Genomic DNA, 25,262 nt, shown 5'->3' on the forward strand with positions numbered 1-25,262 from the left:
AAAAACCCAACGATTCTTATTTTCTCAAGATTAGTCACTAAAGTAAACAAATGTATTTTATACAATTTATGCCACTATATCCTCTCAGTTCTACACACAATATTCCCTCATTAAGTTTATAGAAAATGTATTCTAGCTTGTATCATAGTAGTTACGAAGCATATTTGTAAATGTGAGATGGCTGTATATGAGATAGGTCTGAGCCTTTCAGGCAATAAATAGAGAAAATGAATGCAACTGCATCAAATCTCTAAAAGGTTTTGACTTCTATCTGTACACTTTAAGCTGCAGCACATACTTTATGTTTAAGATGGAGAGGTTCTTGTCCTCCCAGTATTGGGTCTGACTGCCTGCAGTATGTTAGAGCAGACAGAGCAGCAGGTGTGGAGTACTGATGCCTTTCTCCTTTCACCGCGAGGACACAAGAGTGTGTCGGGGCTGGAGAGATAAAGCCCTCTCTAAAGCACAGAGAGAGAGAGAGAGAGAGAGAGAGAGAGAGTGTGGACTGATAGAGTGGGAGGCAGCCGGCCGTGCTTGTGGCCAAATCTCAAGAGCACACACACATGCACGCACACAAACACACATACACACACACACACACAAAATCAATCCCCATTGATCACTCTCTCGAACTTAGTCACCTCGCCGCACACTCCACTTTTTTGTTGCAATACTTGTTGCACTTCTTCACTGAGAAAAAGAAAAAACTAAAAAAAAAAAAAAAGAAAGAAAAGTCCATGTTCCACTAGAGTGGCCACACAAGATGAGTTCTGCAGCACTTCTGTGGCTCTCTCTGGGAGAGGGAGTGTATTTACCACTCTGCTCCAAGTTCAATATTAGGAGAGCCAACATGGTGCACGTTCCCCAGCCGATTGTGGCGTGTGCATGCCCGCACACGCACTGATACGCACACACACGCGCGTGCGCGTGTCTCTTGTCTCTCTGAAGCAGAAAGTGCTCTGCTGGCTGTTTCTGTGTCTCTCTGCCTCCGAGTTCTTTCTTTTCTTAACTGACCGCTTTTCTCCTCTTGTGTTGTCAGGGACTCCTGCTGGGCCAATTTAAAGGCAGCCTCTCCTTTTAATTTCGATAATATCAGAGGCTACTATCTGCACACCGCCTGCCCGCTTGACCACGAGAGATGTAACCCCGCCCATCCTAAATCATCCATCTAGAACAAAAGGGAGATAATGAGGAAGCTGGCGCGGAGTTGGTCTGAACCATTAAGGGCTAGGTTATGTGAATATTAGAGCGGAGCACTGGGGGCAACTAAGTGCCCTCGCCTCAACGACATGTGGGTCGTTCTGTCCTGCCCTCAGGAGAGGACTTACACCGTTACCTTGGCACTTAAATGTTGTAATAGCCAGTTCAACATTATGAGTGTGGTGCTAAATGGATGTGGTTAGAGGGGATTTTTACACTGTTATGTCAAACTGAGCTGATCTGAACGGTGCAGTCAAGGGAGTGGGAATATATGGGCATCTGTCAGTGGGGGGGGCGGGGACCATAGCAACATTGCAATGTCTGACAAAGTCTAGGCTATAAACACAGCACTTTATTTGCAGTTGCAACAGCAGGTGAGCTCACCTATTATGTTAGTCAAAAACTGTTAAAGCCTCTAAGAACCCAAATCACCCAAAACTTTCTCAATATGTCATTTAAGGTCTTACGTGCATAATATAAAGCATCAAAAATTCTCAGACATTTGCCTCAATCAAATTTGAAATATTGTCATTTTAGTTTTTTCACAGTTTCCTGAAGCTGGGTTGATTTGGGCATTGATATCCCCAGTCTATATTACATAATATTGATTGGCTATAATATTGATTATTGATGCAAAGTGTTATTACATGCAAAGTAGATTACAGAAACAAAAAAAAAACATTATAGCATGATATGAAACAAAAGACGTTTTTGTTATCATGAGACAATATATTTCATTATATCGCACAGCCGTGGTTCCTATCAATGAAATCAGGAAAAAAACAAAAACCTCAGTGGCAGACATGGATCAAAAACCTCTGGAATAAGTCTGGAGGAGCAAAGTCAACAAAGCAAAAAATGTAAGTGTTGTGTTAAAAATGTATTATATTGAGCTGTGCTGGGACAACTTCTCCATGTTTCTTTTGCCAAAGTCCAAGTTTCTAACAGTCCTTCACCAGACCTCTGGATTAACCTTGTTAGTAGAAATAGTAGCTTAAGTAAGCAAGATAGTAAAAATAAGACGTCAATCATTCCATACTTCTTTGGTTCCGAGGCTTCGGACCAAACCGCACCAAAAATAGTTCGAGTCCTCTTGACTTTTCTACACTTTCAGCTGGCTAGCTGTGTGATGTTGGTAGGAGGTCTGGAGGATGAGATCATTTGTAACGACAATCACGCCTACACCGACTAAATCAGTCAATCTTTTTTTTTATGGACCACATCAAGATGAGTTTCAATATTCTGACAATACCTGAGTGCAGGTCCATCCAACCCTTTCATGGAGTCACTTCGTACCACATGTAGCGGAAGCTCATGTGGAGAAGGGCCATAAAGTCAACCAAAATAATCAGTTACCCAGCAATGATGATCTAAGTTTGGCTGAACATAAGTCATCATAAGCTACCGGTTGTATCAGAGAGAGAAATGCTGCCCCGTAACAGTCAAACCCCCAAGTGTGTTGAAGTGAGCGAGGGTGTCATTTACTGTGCGAGAATTTAAACTTTTCCTTTGTAAGAGCAAGAATGTGTTATTTTGTCTTTTCAGAGTTCCACAGTCTTGCTTAAAGTAAGCACCAAAATGCTCACATTAGGAAATGTAGCAGTGTCAGCATCCTGCACTTGTCAGAGACCTGCTGCTGGTTGATGCTTCCCTCCTGTTTGCAAAAAACATACCCAAAGCTTCAGACTTGTATTTAGCGCTAACAACATGCTCCATATAACTCCAGTCGCTTTAAAAAGGGGGATAATCTGTGAGAAAAAAAAAACTTCTTTTGTGGCTGCACTCCTGAGTGCCAGATAAGACTCCCGAGTTGATTTGAATTGGACATGACGGCTTCTCAGAACGGTAGCCAATTCACTTACCCCAATGAAAACCCACCATTCAAATCGAATGAGTCAAACGAGGCTCCGCACAAAAGCACCAATCCAACCGCCCACACTATTCTTAAAGTTAAAAGCTCTCTCATTCTCTCAGCTCCCTCTCCTCTCGCACTGTCTCCCACTCTCCCTCCATCCCATCGTCGCCTCTCTCTTCCTCCATCAGCCCTGACAACTCCATAATCTCAGCCAGAGTGACCTGTCCAGACCCTCTGTACCGGCTGAATTTATTGGAGGCAGAAAAAGAATGAGAACCTGTCACTCGGCTTACCCTGACCTCCCTACACCCTCTCGCTCTTCCACACACACAAACACACACACACGGGCTTACGTGAACATATTCCTATCCTGCACTTTGGTATCTTCACCTTTACCTACAGTTCCTGTATGAACATTCAAAGAACGAACGCAAATATCCCTCAACCCGCCACGCAAGCACCTTCTGATGAATCTTAAAGCAAAGCTTACAACTTGGATGAACCTTTCAACCTGCAATATTTCTTCTATTCTTTGGTCGGCTGTACTTCAGAATACTGTCTATTGACAAAAGTGATTTAACTATGTGTGGGGGCTTTCAACAAGGATGTTACAATGTGAGCAAAGGTAAATATAGCTACAGATGGCTGCAAGCTAAGTGGTTGGCACACACTCGACCGTGAATGCCTGCACTGGGTTCATTGCAACATATAATGCAAGAAATATATAATATTTTGATTTCCATTTAATAAATGTACCAGTGGCCTGCAGTTTAGACTAGAAATACACTATGCAGGAACATTAAAACTTAGAACCTCCAAACTACACTGCTGGTCAGAATCAGAAATTGTGGTAAAATAATGTACTTCCAAACAACAAACCGAAACTCCCCAACAGCATGTTATAGAGGGCACAACTTACTAAGTTACTAGTTATAAAAACAGAACAAGTACTACAAAATAAAATAGCTAAAAGTAAGACAAAGTAAGAATCACACATTGACACATTGGCGCATGCATACTTGTATGTACACTGCAAGCTACTGTACTATTGTAGAAGTGTCATGTTTGTTATAATGGAAATTCTTTAACAAGCTAACTAAGCTAACTGCTACCTGTCCAACAGAAAAAAGCTCAAATTTGCATCACTCTTCATCCCCATCTTGTCCTTTAGTGCTTACCAGCAAAACTATCCGTAAAAAAGCCAACCCCAGATTCACTTTTGTTTTGGAACAAGATTTGTCCGCTTGGCATTTTGTCAAAATTGCATTTTTCCTGGCACTATGTCCACAACTCTCACGGCTTTCTCTTGGATGCTTACGGTCTGTCACTTGGCAGCTGCCTCTTTTTTTGTCCCGACTTCACCTGCACACTGTTACTGACTGTGGGCTACACACCACTGCCCAAAGGTTGCAGACCAAAAACATTCAGAAAATAGCAAAATAAGAAGAAAATAAGAAATTTCAGGGAGACGGCAGAGTCTATACAGATAAATACGCCAACAAACACTTCTAGTAGGTCAATGAGTGAGACTTCTTTTATGTTATTGCCTATATTGTTTATGTTTTTGGAAAAAATCCTGCATGGTTTATCTTTACAGCCACCATCAGCATCACTTCGTGGCAGCTTATTCAATACATGGAGTCGAGGTTGAGTCTGTGAGCTCCGGGCAGATCCACCAATAAAAAGACTGTCTTTCACCTCCGTGAACACAGTTCTAAAACTAGCTAAGTGTACTCTGCCACAGCAAAGTGTGAATCACATTTACCACCCTTTTCACAGCAGTTACCATTTTCACCCAAAGGTAATCAAAGAAAAGATCTGAGGCTTTCCCAAAGAAAAAAATATATAAATAAAAAATCAATGTGCCTACATCATGTCATGGTGGTTTCTACCACTGGCCCACACTGGAATGTAAACTATTTAGACTTTTACTGCGAATGTGTGAATGCAGATGATAAATATAAAAACTAAATATAAACAAGGGGTCGACAGATGATCGGTCTGGCTGATTATCAGGGCTGATATTTGTTATTCTGCCGATTATCTGTATCAGCGTTTTATTTTAATCGTCAACAAAATTAATTAATGAAACAGTGTGCATATTACATTCAACCAACACCAGGGAAAGCAGTCTACTACACATTCAGAGAAAGTCTCAGTATGGGTGGAACTTTTACTTTGTAAAACTTCAGGGAGCTTTTTTTTTTATTCATTTTTTGTTTAAATTTTCACTGAAGTTGCAGGAAACTTGCTGTGTATGATGTTGAGCGTTTCAGTTTTGATTAAACATTTGATAAATGCATTTAAACGTAGTTTTGTGTTGGAGTTTGTTAGATTACTAATTCTGAATTTTGATAGAGATATTTTCATTTTTATTGTAAAAGTACTAACAATTGGTATCATATCGGCCCTAGAAATACAATATCAGTCGACCCCTAATACAAACGGCTCCTCTTAAGGTAAGGAAAAAAGCAATTTGATGTTTCAAGTGATTACACACTGATGACAACACAGTTATGAATATTATATTCCTTTTTTAACCATATATCCCACTAAATTTCCCCCTGAATTTCAAAAGCCGCATTAAGACACATTTTAAAAGTCAGCCTGCCATCACCTTAGGAACGTATCGAGGATAAAAAGACTTCCAACTCAGCTGGAGACAAACTCCCATAAAACCGCAGGTCTGCTGCAACTCTAAGTTCTTTTGAATCAAGGCTGAAGACTTTTCTGTCTGCCTCCGCCTTTTATTATATCAAATATTTATTCATGTTTTGCTCGGCACTGTCACTTTTATTCTACTATTTCATACCTGTCTTGTTTTTCTCTTCTCTGGCTCTTTAAAGGAATTTTTAATTGTACTTAAATATCCTTCTGTAATGTGTTTCTTTTTTGCACTTTGTCTTAATGCTTTTGATGTTTTATGTAAAGCACTTTGAATCGCTAAAATGTGCTGTATAAATAAAATTCCCTTGGCTATATCCTACACACTGGACCAGGGGTAGGCAACCTGTAGCTCTGGAGCCACATGTGGCTCTTTAGTCCTTTTCTAAGGACTCCCTGTGGCTTTGACAAAAATGACATGGAAATTAGTATGTTTTTTTGGCTGGAACGCAGCATGCGAGGCCAGCCCTATAAATGCAAAAAACTCTGTCCTGAAGTGGGTGAGTGAGTGAGTGAGTGAGTGAGTGAGTGAGTGGGTGAGTGAGTGGGTGAGTGAGTGAGTGGGTGAGTGAGTGAGTGGGTGAGTGAGTGATGAAGTTGCACCATTGGTCAGTGTGACAGTGAGGACCTGAACACAAGCTATATTCACAGAGCCTTCACTGTCTGCCAAACAGCCTCGTCCTGTATTACAAAAGATGGCTAAGCAGCAGGAATTTCTCAAAACAGTAGCCTTTAAAGAATGTATGATTGTAGTTATATAGATATTTTGTGTAGTAGTTTTGTGTGTAGTTAAGTGTAGTATTAGTTTTAACCAATTTTAGGAAAACTCATATCTGATGCAATATTCACAGGAAACAGTCTGCTCAAAATTCACCATAACTGCTAATCTAACATAACCGTCCTGCAGTAGGAAATTGGGTTAACTGCACAGTTTATGTGTTGCTCTTTACTGTCATTGTTATGAATTAAATATAACATGAAATATCCCTAAAATATGTCATCAGTTTACTCAATAGCAAAAAGGCTTTTCCTCAAATGTAATGTACGCTCCATTTTGAAAGTGTACATGTTAATTCTCAAGATTCTTACCGCATGCTTTGTTTTTATTAACATAATTTACTTGTACTTTTACTTTCAGTACTTAGATTAATTAAATATAATAGAATACATTTTGATACTCAAGTACAGTAAATATCAGATACTTTAACACTTTTACTCAAGTATTATTCTAGTAGGTGACGTTAACTTCTACTCAGTCTGGCGCCTTGGCTTTAGCAAGCTAGCTAGGCTAACTACGGGTCTCAAATCTGAAAAAAAAGGAAAAGCCTTCAGAAGAAAATAGAGAATTTAACGGTGAGACTTGTTTGCTTTCACCACCAAGAATCATAAATAGCGTGCTGCAAAGGAGCCACTTCTTGGTCTATTGGTTCTATTAACAAACACTCATTTAGAGTATCAGTAATTTTGAAAGGCTAATTTAGACTTAATAGGCTGTGCTACCTTCATTATAAGGTTCAGATACATTTTAAAGGTCCACACAGATTTCTTTTTCTTTTGTTAAAAATGTCTCTTTTGATAGTAAAGGTTGCTGACCCCTGCACTGCACCTTAAAAAATGCTATAACAGGAAAAACATGAAATTAAATACACACTTGTCTCCAAATTTTACTCACAAAGAGCTCTGTGTTCTTTGAAAAGCGGTCGGATTCAATGGAAACATGAAAAAAGCTGACATTAAAATTGCCTTTCCATTAGCATCAATTATATCTGGCTATTTCAAATGCAGGCGATAGAGGGCTGAAGAAAGAAAACACCCCCAAAAACAGCTTTTGACTCCTTGTTCCAGATGTGACGTTATAAAAGAGAAAGTCTCTGTCCTGCTGCTGAGCATGTGGTTATTATCAGCAATACTATCATTAGTATCATTATTATGTTTCATTTTTTTCCCACTGGCTGCCTGCTGTTGTTGCAACTGGTAATTATGGTGCTTCTGATGGCCTTAAGCCTCCATGAACCGTCATTTCAGCACTACTTTCTCTCTCTGCATGTCCTCTCCTGTATTCTGTTCACACTCAATCATTCACTCGCTCGCTGCATCCCCCTCGTTCACTAAATGTTTCATATCTCATTCCTCTTACAGCATTATTCCCTCCCTCCCTTTTCAGATGCGTCTCCCCTGTACTCCCTGTTCACTCATGTCTTCTCTCTGTCCTTTATATCTCTTCATTTCCTCTCTGCCAGTGCTGAGCAGTCACCAAGATTGTTATTAGTGCCAGGTCCAAGCTGGCACTGTAATCAGACCCCTGGAATTAGCAGTGGGCCTACTCTGGCGGGCAGGCACGACGCTGACAAAACACTGTAGTTATTATTGAGGCTGCTGCAATGTTGCAGCCCTGGCAGGAAGCCGCTGCTCCCCTCAGAGCCCTGGATCTTGATGGGCTTTGCTAAAGAGGAGCAATGAGAGGTACAGCAGGAGTATAGGCACCCACCAGGGGCTAAGGGATAAAACACACACTGGATGGCTACCAGTGGGAGCAGTCAGCGGCACACTTTTTTGTTGTGAGGGTGCAGGTGGCACTTAAGCACTGGGAGCGTAGCCATATTGGAAAGACAATAGATTGGACATAATGGGGACGTGTTTTAATATTGGGGGATAAAGATAGGGAAGCAAAGCCTGTTATACTGGGACAGGGTGTAATAGAAATCCATTTACTTGACAATAACAAGCAATTTGGTGTCACTGTGATGTGCGGCTTTGGGTTTGATGAAGGAGCCATGCTAGTTTTCTATCCCAAAGATCAAAACATGTCTATTATTTCAAACACCAACACTCCCCATGCTCTGAGCACTTTATTCACCTACACTCCGCAGCTTTGAAATTCAACTCACAGCGGTTTAATGGATAGAGTCAGTCTCAGGTCAGATTGCTTTCTGGAATACTGTAGATTCAGTGAACTTTCTGAGATTGATCTCTTCTGGATCAAAGGCACCAATTTGATCCCTCAAAATGATCAAACTCTGTATATTCTAACGGTAACAATTCAGAAACTACACAGACGTCTTCAAAGGCTGTTATTGATCTGTTTTTTTGGAGTGTGGTGATGACATAAATAAAGAGCTGCTGATGAACAGTCAAATCTGCCCAAACTTTATTGTCTTCAAGTGTAAAAATGCACATTTTAACTAAGCATATAAATTATTCATATGTCCAGTGTGTAGGATTTTGGAAATATACTGGCAGAAATCAAATCTAATATAATAAGTGTGTTTTCTTTAGTGTACAATCAGCTGAAAATAAGAGTTGTACTGTTTTTAATAACTTCCAGTACTGTTATTCAATAATAACTGGCCACCATGTTTTGCAGCCACTTTTTGGTGAGAACACAACAAAAACACTGATTTTTTTTTTTTTTTACATAAAACTGCTTTACTCAGGGTTTTTACTAAATCACCTGGTGCATTTGTAATGAAGAGTAAGAGACCTCGTGGATATTTCTGCTTCCAGTAAAAACCTCCTGAACGTCTGGATCTTTAAGGGTGAGAAACACTGATTTGTAACGTGAAACTGCTTTATTCTGTGTTTTTATCAGTTTTATTCACCTGGTTTGTTTGTTTTGGAGAGGAAGAGACCTCTGCAGATAATTCATCTCCCGGTAAACAATGAAATTCAGCTGGTTGCAATGTGCAATCCCCACCACTATATGCCACTAAATGCCACCTTAACTATCAAGCTTTAAATCAACTTATTTTTCTTTCCATCTTAAGAGCTAATGAAGTCTTAAATTCATACATAAAATATTAAAAAGAAGTGATGCCATGATCTAAGGGTTATGTTATACTGGTGTTTAAAATAATCGTAAAATTTGAAATCAAATAATATAATCTTAATAATCCACAAAAAGAGATACACAGAAACTTTTCAATCCTTTCCCTTTGTTTCCATTCTTACTTTATCTCCCTCACCCACCAGCTTCTGGTGGCCCTTTTTGCTATTAACTGTAATTTCTCTTTTTGTGCAATTTTGTTCGGTCATGGTTAAAGACTGTTTTTATTTCCTGCCGCTCACATTTTAAGTTTAATTAATTTGCCAAAAAAGAAACAAAATGCACAATAGACAGGTTAAATATGAATCTGACTGAGGGAATTATCTATCTATTTTCTAATTTTTATGGATGTCGTGATAAAATTGTTATTAGAACTCTTTTGGCCATAAAAATCATGTAGTGAAAATCTGATATTGTACCCTACTATTATCACCTGTATTTCCACTACCACCTCACAGCAGGGGAAAGCAGCGCTGCTGTGTTCCTGCGTTGTATGGCCTGTCAGGGCCAACCTGTGACACTCTGCTTAGCCGTCCTCTCAGCAGTTTAACTCCTGCGTGTCTATGCTGGAGACTAGAGAAAGCTCTGTCTTCAACAGTCTCTCTTTGTGCAGCTCAGTACGTCTGCAGCTTCGCCTTGAATTTCGGTGGTTTGGAGTTAGCTTCACTCCTGTGTTCCTGTTTGTGCTTTCACATACCAGCCTTACTTTACTGAGTCTCTTTCAGGCAGACTGGATCTGTGTGAAGTCACTCCTGATACAAACTGTATACCTTCCTGCTGGTTTTGCCTCATGTAAAAAGCTTCCCACTGGTGCACCAGCAGCAGGATGCTTTTATTGTGGAGAAGTAAAAAGAAATGCAATATGTTCATGCCACATTAGTGGAGCTTCATTAGCGCAATAACCCTGATTAGTTGCCTTGCACTTAACTCTATGAAACCTGGAGCGACAACACTTTTGCTGCTTTAAGACATCTTTCACTTGAACTCTGAACAAGCTAACGCAATTTCTTTCAAGAAAAAACACACAAATTAGCAACTTGGTAAGAAATGTTCCAGAAACTGCAAGAAATTAGAAAATAATTTTTAGAAAAGCTAAGGAAAAATTCCGAGGGAAAAATATAAAAGCTAAGGAAAAACCGTACTTCTAATGTCCATTATTACATCATGATAATTAGGATTAAAATTATGTCATAGAATTTTTTTTTTAAATTCATTTACTCTTTTTCATTTCTTCTATTTGTTCCTAATTTTTGAGTACATTTTTTTTTCTCATTGCCTTCTTTGCATGATTTTGACAGAAATAAGGACAATTTGCTTAGGTTTCAAAGAGTTAAAGCAGATGGAATTATCTCTTGTTTCCGTGTGAAAATGAGATCAAATGAGTTGTTAAATGGAAATCTCATGCCTGTGGCTCTCAGACTGATTGGTTGGTTATTAAACAGGTGGTGTTACTTACAGCAGGGCCCCTTGCGCAGAACCTTGATGCGTCTCTGTGTGTTGCACTGGGCTTTCTCTAGCTCGCACTCGTTAGAGTAGGTGGACGAATCGGAGCCGCAAACAGGCGCCACCAAGGACGGACAGTCCACTCTCTTGCAAACACACTGAGCCTTGCCCGGGTCAGTCTGGTCACGCTCGCATACAGCGCCAAAGCCACACAGCATCCCTCTGCAGCCTGCCAGACAGGGAGAAAAAAAAGGTGGAGGTGTTAGGATTGATACAGGAACATTTCATCATATGGGCATATTGCTCTCTATCAACAATTTCAAGGTCAGTCACAGAAACGCAAAGCTGTCTGACCACAAATTTGCACGATGCAGCGTTCACTTCCTCTCAGACAAGTTTTCATGAGTTGAGTGCAAAGAAAGTTTTCATTTTAACACCAGACAGGCATGTTGGAACAGATTCATCTCAATATGCATCAGCCATTGGGGTCTTTGTGCAGAACTCCACACAGTTCAGCAGCACAAATGCATCAGGGATTAAATGTGATCCCGCCGTAAAGCAAACAGATGCTCTCAATTCATTCCGGGAGAATCTGTCCACCCATGCAGAGCAAGCACAGTGTGTTGTTGGGCGTGCTGAGACTATCGTGGAATTAGGAAAATCTTCAATGTCAAAAACTTTTAAAAAGTCAGCATCAACATAAAAAATCAAATAACATACATCAGGCTGATTCACAGTCTTGTGGACAGTTTTTTTTCCCCATCCTCTGAAGACGCTGTGGTCTTTGAAACATCAATGATGCACCGTCCAGGAAAACACGCAGGGACAGCAACATGAAGACACACCAAGGTTAGCCAAACACTTCAAGGCTACACAAGTCAAGCAAAAGCAACTCTTTGGACTTTGATCCTATGCTTCCCACTGACTCCACGGCTTTGATCAGGTGAGAAAACAGCAAACCTCAAATTCTGTCAGAGGCTGCTGAACGCACACAGCAAGCAGGGAGTACCTGTGTGCGTATGTGCTCGTGTTGTGTGTACATAACATCAACTTAGAGAGTAATTCACCCGTGTTGTGGCAGCTACAGCTGCTGTGGCTCTGTGCCCACTTTTAGGGCTGTTGGGCAGCCAGCTGGTGTGATGTCCTTGCCTCAGCACTGTGAGAACGGGGGGGTTAAAAGAGATGGCGAGCTCTCACAGGTAGCCAACCTGATTGGAAATCAATGGACGAAAGCACATAAAAATCCACTTTTTAAAAAAGTCCTCTTGTTTGGAGGGGGTGAACGGCCAGTGTCACTGCTGAGGATATACATGTCACACACTCACACACACGTGCTCACTCACAGCTATTTCTTATCAGTGGCTCCCAGGCCAAGACTAAATGCAAGGCGGCATGTCCGCTTGGATTCGCTGGCAGGGTGGCTTTTGCGGTGCTGGACAGACAGACGGACAGTGTGTTAGACACACACACGCACGCACACACACATACATAAACCTCTGTGTCCCATGTGCAGCATGGACAACTGGTCCAGCATCTGCCCAAGCCATCTCATTCTGTCTTGCCCCTCACACTGAAGCACAGTGTGTAAATGTGTGTGTGTGTGTGTGTGTGTGTGTGCGCACGTGTGCGTGTGCACACGGAGTGACAGGCGAGGAGGCTGTTTTTGACTTGCCCACTGTTCCCTGTGGGAGAGCGCCTGACAGCTACCTGAGCTCACTCTCTTTTGTACCAGGGGAAAAAGAAGTGTGTGTGTGTGTGTGTGTGTATGCGAGAAGCTATCCATGAATGCATCTGTATTCCTGACAGCGCGTGTGTGTGTGTCTGAGAGGTGTAGGCATTAGGTGTCTCACACACACACGCAGCCAGGTGCTTGCATGAAGGCTGTGTCATGACTGGCCCACTGCTCCGGCATCACTTCTCGCCTCGCGCTGTGTGTGTGTGTGTGTGTGTGTGTGTGTGTGTGTTTGTGCATGCAAGTGTCAGCGTGTGGCTCAGAGGCGAAGCCATGCGCGCAGAGTGACAAGAGGTGAAATTCAATCGAACTGTGTCAGATGTGTACAAGAGAGAGGGAGGGTGTCTGATAGGATGACAGGAAAAAACCACACAGGAGACACAGACTGTGGGTGACCAAACAGCGTTCTGTCTGTGGTTTAAATACATCACCTGTGCTCCTTAGCAATATGCAAGGTGACACTCATAGTTACAAAGTGAATAATAATAATGTTGTCATGAAATTTACTCACAATATTACAGATCTTAAACACTGACAGCGAACACACCACCCGGAGAGAGAAAAATCACGCATGCCAGCGGTGGTTTGTAAGCAGATCTCTTCTGCGATGTTTTCCTATAAGAAAATCTCCCTCTCGCCTGGAGCACAACTGACTGACAAAAGGCTGACACCAGAGCTGAGGGCTCTGTCAAAAGGAAGGTATCAAGTGAAGGCCCTGAACCGAGTGTACAAACTGCATACTTATGTACTCGGAGCTCTTTCCTGGGAGAAATCCTCCTGGTACCCGAGAAGAGATACAGATGACACATCTGATTTCTCAAGAATGGGAAGAAACCCTCGGCAGTCAATGTGAACGGCATTATCTACCAAAACAAAAGTACAACAGCAACAAAAACTTTGTCAACAAAAAAAAATTAGAACTGGCCCTGACCCAGTTTGATAGACAGGTGATCTGGAGGAGCGCAGACACAATAATAAAAACAGCGAGGATCCTGTGGACATATCCTGAAGACAGATAGGCAATACTTTACAAAAACAACAAATGTGATCAAATGTTATCTTAAGGTCGCCAATGCAGAAGCTTTTCCCACGGGTAGCATTCACAACTCTGGTGTTATGTGTCCAATTATTGCCCTGAAATATACGGACAAGAATTTACACATGTAGAGGTACCTCTGGAGATTATTGCTTTTTGTCTTTGTTACACACACAGATATCTGATGATTAATGATTAATTAACGCTTTAATGCCTAGATCACTCTCAGTTTTCTTGTGCTGCATTCAGACACAAGCATTTAAACCTCCTAATCCTGAGAAAATTGGTTTGATTTTCTTTCGAAAACATGGGGGAAAAAAAACATAAAGAGCAACTTTCAAAAAACATCCTGCATAATGCTAAAAATTAGTAAAATGTGACAAAAAATTACCTGTAAATATTGTTAGATATTATAGAAAAAACAACTAGAGTCCAAAAATTTCCAAAATCTAGATTTAGAATTCTTATAAATAGATATAAGATTATTTTAGCACTTTCTTAAGGCTATTTTGTATTATTATTATTATTATTATTATTATCATCATTAGTATTATTATTTTCCTTATTTTCAGGTAATTTTCTTGAAACATTTACTTGTTAATGTTTTGTTTTTTGTTTGTTTTTTGCTTATTTTCAGGTAGGTTAATTGTAACTTGTAACATGTAACTTTTGTTCTAATTTCTTGCAAATTTTTGGGCAATTTTTTATTAGTTGCTTATTGCCTTCTTTCAGGTTTAGATTAGATTTGATTCATAATTGCATGTTAAAAAATAGACTCGTTGATTTGATTCGAACTGATGCAAAAAAGCACAAATTGGCACATAAAAAATGCAGGAAATTAGTGTTTGAAGCTCAAAACTGGAGTTCCCCCCCAAATTGCTAGAAGAAAACCTTTGGCCTTGGGTGGCTGAGTGTATGTAAGACCTGATGGTTCAAGTTTTGATGACTGTAATTCCCACAGAATGTTTATCTTAGTTTTACAGCCATTGATTAAATGTTCACAGCCAGGGGTTTTCAAGGTCTCAGGTTGTCACATGTCCTGTAACTGTTGTCACAGTGCTTCTCGGGGGGGGGGTGCTTCACCCCCATTGGTTGATGGTTAGCCTCTAGGAGTCTTAAAACCTACATTTTTAACAATCCCTATGAACCAGTAAAGAGCAGGGATTTAATATGGGGATTAACATTTAGTGGAATACATTGATTACCTAAGTGCTAATTGTCCCTTAAAAATGTCCCTTAAAAACAATTTAACCGCTTGAGATCTGGATCGACATCACTTCTTTGTGCTGCATTCACACGCCTTCACAAGTACCCTAGGCAATTTGGTCTATTGAAAATATGGTAAAAAGTCCATGAGCAACTTGGCAAGAAGTGTTCCAAAAATTGCAGGAAAATAGCAGACTGGGAAAATTATTATTATTTTATTAAAAATGTCCCCAAACATATTTGTTATTATCATATTTATATTTATAATTTTTTTTTTAGAAAAAAAAAATGTTATTATTATAATTATAGAACTTTTTCAGGTCATTTACTTAATTGTTTCTTTTTTCGCTAACTTTTAGGTAACATTCATATACTTCATAACGATTTTTTTTGCTCATTTTTCAGTCATTTATTCTCAAATTGCTAACTGCAATCTGCATGTTTTGGAAAGAAATAAGGGTTTTAAAGGGTTAAAGAAAAACTACGGCACTGAGACAAATTCAACTTTAAATTTGTATTATTTTGATAGCTGTCTGAATTCTTATGTAAATATCTTAGAAGAGTCCAAGCCATTACAGTGCCACTGGATAACTATATTCTTAATCCTGAGCATATATATATCTATATATATATATATATATATATATATATATATATATATATATATATATATATATATATATATATATAGGCTAACATAAGATATCAAAATAAAAGCTCTCCCCCCCATCTAAGCCTGGAATACTAAACGTCCATACAGATGTGTCTGGATAACAGATGTGCTTTTAATGAGAACAAGTATGCTGTGGCAGTGGGATAATAGGCATGACCTTTGAAAATTCTTTCCCCTCACTTGAGTAGCGAAAGTAGTGCAGATTTTAAATGTGGACTCTGTGCGTGCGTGTGTGTGTGTGTGTGTGTTTGTGTGTGTGTGTGTGTGTGTGTGTTTGTGTGTGTGTGTCCAACAAAGTCAGCTGGTGTGTCCAAGCAAGAAAGTAGCTTCCAGCTGAGCTGAGCTGATGACAGGGAACATTATAAAAAATAAATGCCTTTCTTAATATGGAGTGGTTGGCTGCACCGCTCTGTTCTTCCCCTGTGCACACTAGTAATAGCTGCTGTGCATTATCTCCTGCTATATTTACTACATTTAACAGTTTGGTTTTCTTGATCTAGTTCAACAGTAGAAACAGGCCTACACCGACAGGAAATTCATATCCTAGTGTTGTAAAATCTTGCACTTACAGTATATTCCTGGTTGCATCTTTTAAAAGTGCTAGAGATACCTCAGATCTGTTTAGAAAAACAGCATGACTGAAAGCTTGGCGACTCTTTGTGCAAATGTCTTTTTGAGTAAGTGTGTGTATATGTGTGTGTGAGCATGCTTGCCAGTCCATGTCAGTGTGTGTAAGGTAATCTCCCTGCAGCCCAGCAGCGTTTAAAGCTTCACTTCCATGCTGTTTTTTTTTTTTTTTTTCCTATTTGGGGGCTGAGGAAGAAAATCCCATTGGGGAGAAAAGACAGCATGTCCAGTTTGCGCTTGTCAAGGCAAACGTCTTGTACAGGTAACACTCGATCCCGTGCTTGGACGGCTCATCCATTAAATATGACATGGTGTCGGAGCCTTAAGGATGCTCTCAATGCGTCAGTGGGTTATGAAAGGAAAGGGATCACACTGTTGTGATTAAAGGCACGGTGGAAAAATGTCATGGTTTACGAGTTGAAAGAAAATCTGGCATAGTTCTCTGGTGGCAATTTTCCACTGCATCTATTGCCAGTTCTGACGCTTCAGGATTCAGTATGGGACTAAGACACATTTCTTTGGTGGATCAAAGCACGTGTCATTGTGCAAAATTTCTTTTCTGACCATGTGGACTCGACACATTTAGCACGCTGGGGCCCTGTGCTTTCAAATTCAACCCTGCAAATAGTATTTGAGTCCATGCATGGTGGATGAAAGACACACAGTTCGTTATGTATTATCTGCGCAACATTTTGTGCTAGTTGCTTGCTTTTCAACATAGATTCAGACAGACACAGATTCAATAAATATGCCCCCCAAAACCAGTGGTTCCATTACTCTGAGATTGCCTCTGCTCTGTGAAGAAAATGTCCCCACAGCCTGTGTTTGTGCTGAAATGCTCTATCAGTTTCATTGTTTTGCTGCCTTGTTGCATTCACCTCAAACAAAGTGAAAGAGGGAGAAATGGACTGTCGTGGCGAGCATGAGCGCGTTCAGACCCAATAAGGCTTGACAGAATCGCCTTGACAAACTCAAAATGGCTACTTTAAGGAAGGAGCACTACTCTCTGCAGGAGGGAGGGGGGGTACCTGTCACGTTTTTGAATTATTTCACAGCTGGGACGGGAAATGGAGACAAGGAAGAGAAAGCGATGGAAGGAAAGGTGCGCATGAATAATTAACAGTGCTGAACTTTACATGGGTGACAAGAATAGCGGCTGAATCGCTGGGACGGCCAGGGCGGTGATGCACAAATGGCGTTGAATAACCCGCTCAGGTGAAGCCAATTGTGGCGTGATGAGATTAAATCAGCAATCGGTGGCTTCAACATTGACTAATGACCTACCGACTGTCAGGGAGTCGGGAAACAGGAAGTTGATGGAGAGAGATACAGCTCGGTGGCGTCGAAGCGACATGGCATTAATGTTGAATGAGTCTAAATTCATTACGCTCTAGCACTCCTGAGGGACGTCTCCCACTTACTTCCTAATAAAGGGAGCCTTTCTTTTCAGCTGACGCTAAGTAATACAGATGTGCTCCTCGGCCCGGCCGGCTTTTAGCAGCCCTCTCCTCTCTCTGTCTCTCTCTCCTCCTCTCTATAAGAGGGCTTTAGACTCTCTATCAATGTAGTCGTGCCAGGAGACCTTCGCGGTGAGGGGACAGGTTGCTATGGCAACAGCCGGTGATGCAATCGGTGCAGAGCAGCTTGCCTCATCGGGCTGGGAGTGGAAACTTTCTGTCATGCACACAGGTGGTTTATATATGTACACACACAACTTCTATATGAATCTCCTGCTCCCGTTTGTCTTTGAAATTAAGGTTACGTTTTTATTTGCTATGAATGTGCGGTTCTCTCCATCACTTTTCCCCGCGCTAAATGCTGCAGGGTGAGAATCTCATTTTGAAAATCTAATTCTCTAACTGTGGCGTGTGCAGCACTGAGGCTATAGGTGTGTAGGTGTGGAGAGCAGCAATATATCGGAGCAGTATTGATTAACAGTTGCACAGAAGTTCTCTTCCTCGCTCGTCGATATGATTATTTACAGCAAAGAGTCCAGAAGTCATGTACAATGCCATGGCACAAAAAAAATGAATTAAGAAAGAAACGCAACAGTGGGCAGCAGTTATACCTGGTAAAGTATCTGAAGGCAAAAAGCAACCCTACAAGGCTCCAATCGATCTCGGTTAGTAGTCCTCAGGGGACCAATGCAGTCAATTATTGATCTCGCTGCAATCATACAACGCCCAGCGTGAAATAAAGAAAACATCTGCTCACAAAAGAACGGCCCACCTTACTGGCTCAATATGAGAAAATCGCTTCTTTAAACCGGTTAAATCAAAAGAAGGCAGGAAAGAATGGAGACGCTTTCAAAAGGATTTTTCGAGGGAAACAACTTTTCTCTTGTCCTGCTTTTTCAGCCGCGCTGTTCTTATCAGGGCAACGGCAGAATGAACAAATTGACGAAAAACAAACTGCAAAGAGCGTTTATTTTCCTTGGTGCCTTTAGCCGCGGTTCCCTGCTTGAAGATGGAGGGTTTTTTGAGTGAGTGCGTCGTTGTGTGTGTGTGTGTGTGTGTGTGGAGGCTGGTACAGTATTTTCTCATTCCCCCACATAAAGGGGGCAATCAATTTCCCTCTCCTCCTGCTTCCTGAATGTAACACATACGCTCATCCTGCTGAGCGCCTCGGCCCTGACCTGGCTAACACGTAGGATGAACTTGTTTACCACGCAGCAGCTTTCCACAGACTGGGAGATGAAGTTGGAGACAAGGCAGAGTCAAAGTGGGAGGGAGGGGAGGAGTGGGAAGACCTTTTATTAGAAGAAGTACTGTATGAGAGAGCGAGAAAAAGGTGAGGGGAGGTTAAGGCAAAATTTGAGAGGCAGAGGGAAAACAGCTCGAATCTCTCCCAGTTTCCACACATGTGCCTCACACAATCCTGCAAATCAAAGAAATCCCCACCAGCTGCAAATTCTCTGAAGACTGTGGCAAAATAATTGATGCAGAAACAATTTCCTCCCGGTTCTTATGTGCGAAAAATGAAAAAGAACGCTTCAAGTGTACACCCACTGTGCGTGTGTACACAACCGGCTTCAAAAACAGCATGGTTCGTTATGTTCATTGCCCTTATTTACACTGCTGTATCAAAATCAATAGGTCATAATTTAAATATAAGGCGGCTCAGCTTGTTAGAGGAGATCTGCTTCTTTAAGCCTCATCCATCAGCTTTTAGATCTTTATATTTTCCCTGCAGACTTTGTTGCTCAGTCACCTCAGCCACTACTGATGCTGAGATTTTGTCGTTGCTATTTCGAGTCTCCCTTGGCTATGGATATTTTTTTTTATTTTAATGAAGTCCCTCTGGCATTAAGTGTAAATAAAGAAAAAAAAAACATGCAAAAGCTACAGTGAGCATACACAAATATGTTCTCTGCAGGTTTGCTTAATTTGTTTTGGGCGAGTTCAGTTTCTTTGTAAGTGCGCCAGCAGTTTTACACCTACACACAAGAAATGAAGGTGAAATAGTTATTACTGTTACAGTGTGGTTAGAGACAGTCCTCCCCAAAGAGAACAATAGCATCAAGTGCCCCCCAAACAACATATGTTTAAAGGGTGACTGGTATTTTTTAAGCTGGCCCCTATTTCCCCATGTTTTTGTGTGTAAGTGACTAATGGAGTCAACAAATTTTTAAATTGGTATTGAGAGAGAATCTGCAATGCAAACAGGCTGCAATGTAATATTAATGAGCAACTGAGCACAACAACTTACGTCCACTAAAAGTCCACTCACAGGTTTAAATAATTATAATTGACACTTTTATGGAAAATATGCCTGCAGACATAGATCTGTAAGAGTAAGATTATTTTTGTTTAACCAGAAACAGCCCCGAAATTGCTGTTGCCAAACCCAACAGAAAATATCATTCTCCTGAGTTTAATTTAAAGTTGACAGAAACAAAACAAAACTTACAGAAACTGTCTTGGTTCATCTTTACACTTTTCCAACAATCAGCAACTCAGGTTTGGTCTGAATAACAATTTATTTTACACATTTAGATGTGAAAACATGCTGGCTCTAAAATGACTCTTTATTTAAATGGAGTCTGGTGGGTATGCCGAAGGCCATTTTGGAGTTGTTTCTGGTTGAATAAAAATGATCTTACTCTTTAACAAAAAGGTTTCTCTCTGTGGGGTACTTTCCGACACTCAGAATAATAATCTGAGCTTGGTAGTGAGAAAAGCAAGCACTTTTAATGGACTTAAAATAGTGCACAAATGCCCCAAATGGTTACATTGCAGCCTGTTTCGCTGCTGCAGGCTGCAGTGCACTTGCTCAATACTGGATCAGTTTGAAAAATGGTTGTCTTCATTAGTATCAAAACACATTAAAATATGGTTCTGGTTGAAAATGACCAAAGTTATCCTTTAAGTCCATGTAGGGAGGAGGTCAGGGTGGTAGGATGGGTCAATAAACCAGCGGACTAACACAGAGGACTGCTGTTTATTTTCTGTTTCCAATTGATAGGAGCTTCCTAACCTTGACAAGCTAAACAAGTTGTTTTGGGGCCTAAACCCGTCAAAGTACAACCACAGCATCATAAGAGTGATACTTCTATTTCTCATCAGTATTTTTGTAATAGTTTTGACAAGGAAAGATAACTTTTATCGACACGCCAATTGAGGCATCAGATAAAAAAAAAAACCTCTACAAACAAACAGGGACAATTGATTTATTTTGTTGTTTCATTTGGAAGATTCTGATCTTTGATCATTTTTGACTTCTTAACAGATAGATATCCAAGAAACAAGGTTTAAGATTGTGTAATTTTTGTATATCAGCTCTTCACTATGTAATCCAAATGTTTGTGTCAGTGATCAAGACGGGAAAAAACAGTTTGAAACCTATTAACTTTTGACTTATCAGGTAAAATGTCTTACTAAAGTGGATGAATGTCTTCACATCAACTTACTTTCCTTAGAGCAAAGTGGTCTCTCATCATTTGCCTTCTGCCATCGACTTTGTATGCATTGACACCACTTCTACATTTTATTTTTTTTGGCATTCAAAACATACAGCAAATGCATTTTTCACACCTACTTGAGTGTGAGAAGTTACTCCAAACCCTGGAGCAGATCCTTTTTGTTCACTTTGTGTGGCCGTGTGAGAACACAGCGACTGCCAAAGCAATTAGATTGAGAGGTTTTTAAAATACATTTCAAAACCAGCCCCCAGAGCTGTGTATGATGTGGAAGCGTGATCAGCCTGCGATTCTACCCTCATATATTGTGCTCATAATGGGTTATGCACACTGTGATTTATTGGTAATCTGTTGACCCCTGTTAATTTAGCCTGGAGGACGTGTCTCCTACACCAAGTGCTGGATCAATAAAGGGTCTCCATAAGGGTTACGATTAGTCATGGCTCACTTCAAAATCTGCAGTGCAGTAAACCAACACCTAACTACTTGTCCTTTCATGCAGCAAATATGGGTGTTGCAATACCTCAACATCCATCACCATCCACATACTCAAATTACCAGTAGCCACGTCTCTTGGAACGAAACACTCTCTTCCACCCTTCACGCTATCGTTTGGGTCTCAGAATACAGCAGGTGCTGTGTCTTCATAAATCAGGCCGGAAATATGACAGCTCTTGACAGCTTCGAACATCTGCCTAATCACGCTTGTTATGGGAGAAAAATACATGAAGGGTATATGAGGAAAAACACTCGGTTGTTTGTCTCTATCAGGCAGGGACAAGAGCAGCGGAAGAAAACAGGAAGGAAGGAAGGGAGAAAGACATCTCGAGAATGTCACAGCAAAAGCAATCAACGGTGGGAACTAGGCTTAGGCGGTGTCATAGTATTACAGTATACCAGGGTATTTAGAAATCCCAAAGCTATGTTTTTCAATACTGTCATAAATACAGTACAGGCCCTCCTCTTTCTATTATAAGCACACACCACCAAAGCTTGTCTCTACTGGTGGAACAAGCAGCTGAGCTGAAAAACACTGCGACACGTAGTGATGGAGGGAGAAGTTACAGGACTGTAAACAACAACAGCAGAGAGAGATGGCATGTTTGGTTTTTTTTTACATCTAACTTGGTAAGTTAAGGATTTTTTTCAACCAAACTAGAGCTGGTGATTGTTGGAACAGTGAAATTAGTAACTAGATCACTAGCAATAGTAACCAAGATAATTTGGGTGAGTTTTATTTTGTTTTTGTTGAGTTTGAATGAAGTGTGTTTTAGTATGACTTAACAAGGCAGTTAGGCCTCACCAGTCTTTTGTGACTGAGATAAATTTAAGTTCAAAAGGTGTACAGGTGTATTTTTCTGTTTTATAAAATGTGTGTGAAAATATTCTTTTCTAAACCTTTTGTGGGCTTCTATAGTGTATTTATTAGTCTGAAAAGTGAAAAAGTAAGAAGCGCCACACACTTATACCCAGGGTTCCCACACATTTTTACGAATGAATTTCAAAACTTTTCAATTTCATGACTCTTTTCAAATGGTTTAAAATGGGAAGGCCTGTAAACACGCACTTGTCAGGCATCTGCAAATAAGCACACTGATACCGCCTGCTATATTTACACACAAGTAAGACATCCCTGCCAACAACTACCTGCTTGCCAATAGACCAGACGGGAACATACAGGTACTTCGCAAGTCTGCACCTCTTTGGTTCTAATCAATGGACATGAAGCACAGTACAAGATTGCTAAAATAGAGCATATTTTACACAATGTAAGACGTGTTTTGGGATTTTTTTTGTTTTAAACAAAAAAGATTTATTTAAACCTTTGCCAAAAAATTCTGTAAATTCCAACCATCTCCAGGCCTGGATAAAAAGCTTTACTAATTTCAGAACTTTTCCAGGAATTTCATGACTGTGGGAACCCCATATTTGCCATACGGCGTATACCCCCTGTAAAATTTGAATAAGATATGAAGGTATGAAATATTAAAGATCACCCAAGCCTAGCGGGAACTGAACTCAAAGCTTGGGAGTCATCACCAGTAAAAGAGAACTGGAATAATCATCGCCCCCCCTTAGTTGGGAGGTTACAGAACCTTCTGAACTCAACTCAGACCTTCCTCAACTTAGAAGCTCCACTTACCCCTGCTAGCGTTAATAGCACTTTGCTCAACCCATACCGCTTCACAGGAAACGCAATCCTCCAAACCCCCATCGGTCTTTGCTATTCTTAATGAGTCTCATGGGGATTTGAACCAAGCTGTCTATTGGCAAGAACAAACTTTTCAGCTTCACAGTGTTCCTGTTTTTCCACTTGTCTTTCCGAGCTTCCCTCCGCCCCAATCTTATCAATAATGGAGGCGTTGGTGACAGAGCCCTATTCTGTCACCTCACATCTCCTCCACAGACTCAGCAGCAGGCAGCCAGAGATGCTCCTCCAGAACAGATTACTGCTAGTCTGCAATATACATGAAGAAAAACCAGCATGGCTGCCAGCGCGCTCCTGAATTCAATTATTCAGCTAAGCCAGTATTATGAGGAGAGGAGCCCTCTTTTGTTCACGTCTCGGAGCCCGTCGTCTGAGCTTACCGTCACCTCGCAGAGACCTGTGATGGACTCGAAACACAAAGAGTTGATTTTTATAAAACACTCACATACACACACAGACACGCTGATAGTTTGTTATGCTCGCTAATTGCAAGTGGGCATTGTGTGGGAGTGAGAGGGACGGTTTCGCACAAAGAACGACGGCCACACGGACATGCAGAGACTGGATGCAAAGATGCGCGCACACCGACACGCACGCAAAACAAGCGGACATCACACCAAAGTGCCAGAACGTCAGCTCGGCTTCTCCATGCCCGCGTTCGTGTGTTCAACTTTCCCTCACTCCATCTCTCATCACCATCGTCAAATGTTTCATCAGTGTTGCATTTCCTCTAACTTCATACATTAAAAAGCTGCATCAGTGTGAGTGAGTGAGGGGGAGGAGGAATAGCAAAGGGTAAAGCTTTGCCTCTCTGTCACCGTTATCCACAGCATGGGGTTTCAGGCACATTTTTTCTGCTTCATTTCCACTACACATCACTCAAGTATCCTCGAGAAAAACAGAGAAAACTGGGCAGCCCTGCCAACTTTGCACTGAGCCAGTCGGTGTCACCTCACAGCCAAAGCCCCGTACCTGATTAGGAGAGATATCGCCAAAAAGTTTTTAACGATTTACAAGATCAGGTTGTCTAAAAGTTGTTTTTTTCACCCAGGATGAGGTACAATCTCGATCTACCAAATGCCAAAACAGAGCCTCAGAGTGTTGTGCTTGGCTTCATGCTGTATAATTATGTGACGTTGCCTCAGACAAACTGTGGGACCTTCTTTCTGACAGCAAGCACTTCATAACAGGTCTGACTGAGTTATAGATGTGTGATTTCTTTTCCTTTTGTGTATAAAAAGCAGAACTGTCCAGCTTTTGCCTCATGCAGTCAGTCAGCTCTGTGTGGGCGTTAACAATCATAACTGCATCCACAGCTCCGGGCTCCAAACAATCCCCACACTGTAAGTGGCCGTAAACGAAGCGCACCGAGTAAAACGGATGTAACTGGCTAAGTTTGCTCTTTCAATCAATAAGTCTGTATTTTAGCCTAACATTAGGAAATTACTCTTGGACTACAAATCAATAATGGGCGATGAGGTGCGGCCCAGTGTCCCGAAGATTTACATTCACATTGGACAAATTTGCAGCGTAAGATTTCCATCCAATGCCAATGTTCAGCAAGTAGTGTGCCCTTTATGTATTGAGATGGAAAGTAAAGGTGTGGATATTTTTCTGACAATAACACTGAACCTAATTTGGGGTTTTGTGGATTTGTCTAAGGCCTTTAAAATGCTGACATTTTTTTCATTATGCATTTGCAGTAATTTGCATCCTGTTTAATATGGTTAAGCCAAAAACTTAGATAATGTTCTTTTTACAAGAATATGTATCATTTGGGTAGTTGAGTTCAATATCTTGAGATCATAAATAAACTGAAGCTCACTTCTGAGACTGTTCCGTAAATCTGTTTCTAATAAATTATAAATATAGGAAC

The 25,262-nt window shown here is 40.8% G+C and overlaps 1 protein-coding gene across 17 annotated transcripts in view; it reads right to left on the bottom strand.

Moving 5' to 3' along the window:
- The window catches only part of agrn (agrin), a 355,349-nt gene that overhangs the window by 147,786 nt on the left and 182,301 nt on the right, over positions 1-25,262 (bottom strand). For all 17 annotated transcript variants that reach the window (XM_088082543.1, XM_088082551.1, XM_088082544.1 and 14 more), the window contains one exon: positions 10,999-11,214. In XM_088082543.1, the coding sequence (XP_087938669.1) occupies positions 10,999-11,214 (216 nt within the window). The remainder of the gene's footprint in view (positions 1-10,998; positions 11,215-25,262) is intronic.

This window comes from Plectropomus leopardus, chromosome 9, assembly GCF_026936395.1.
Source record: "Plectropomus leopardus strain MGB_pleo_1.0 chromosome 9, ASM2693639v1, whole genome shotgun sequence".
Lineage (NCBI taxonomy): Eukaryota > Metazoa > Chordata > Actinopteri > Perciformes > Serranidae > Plectropomus > Plectropomus leopardus.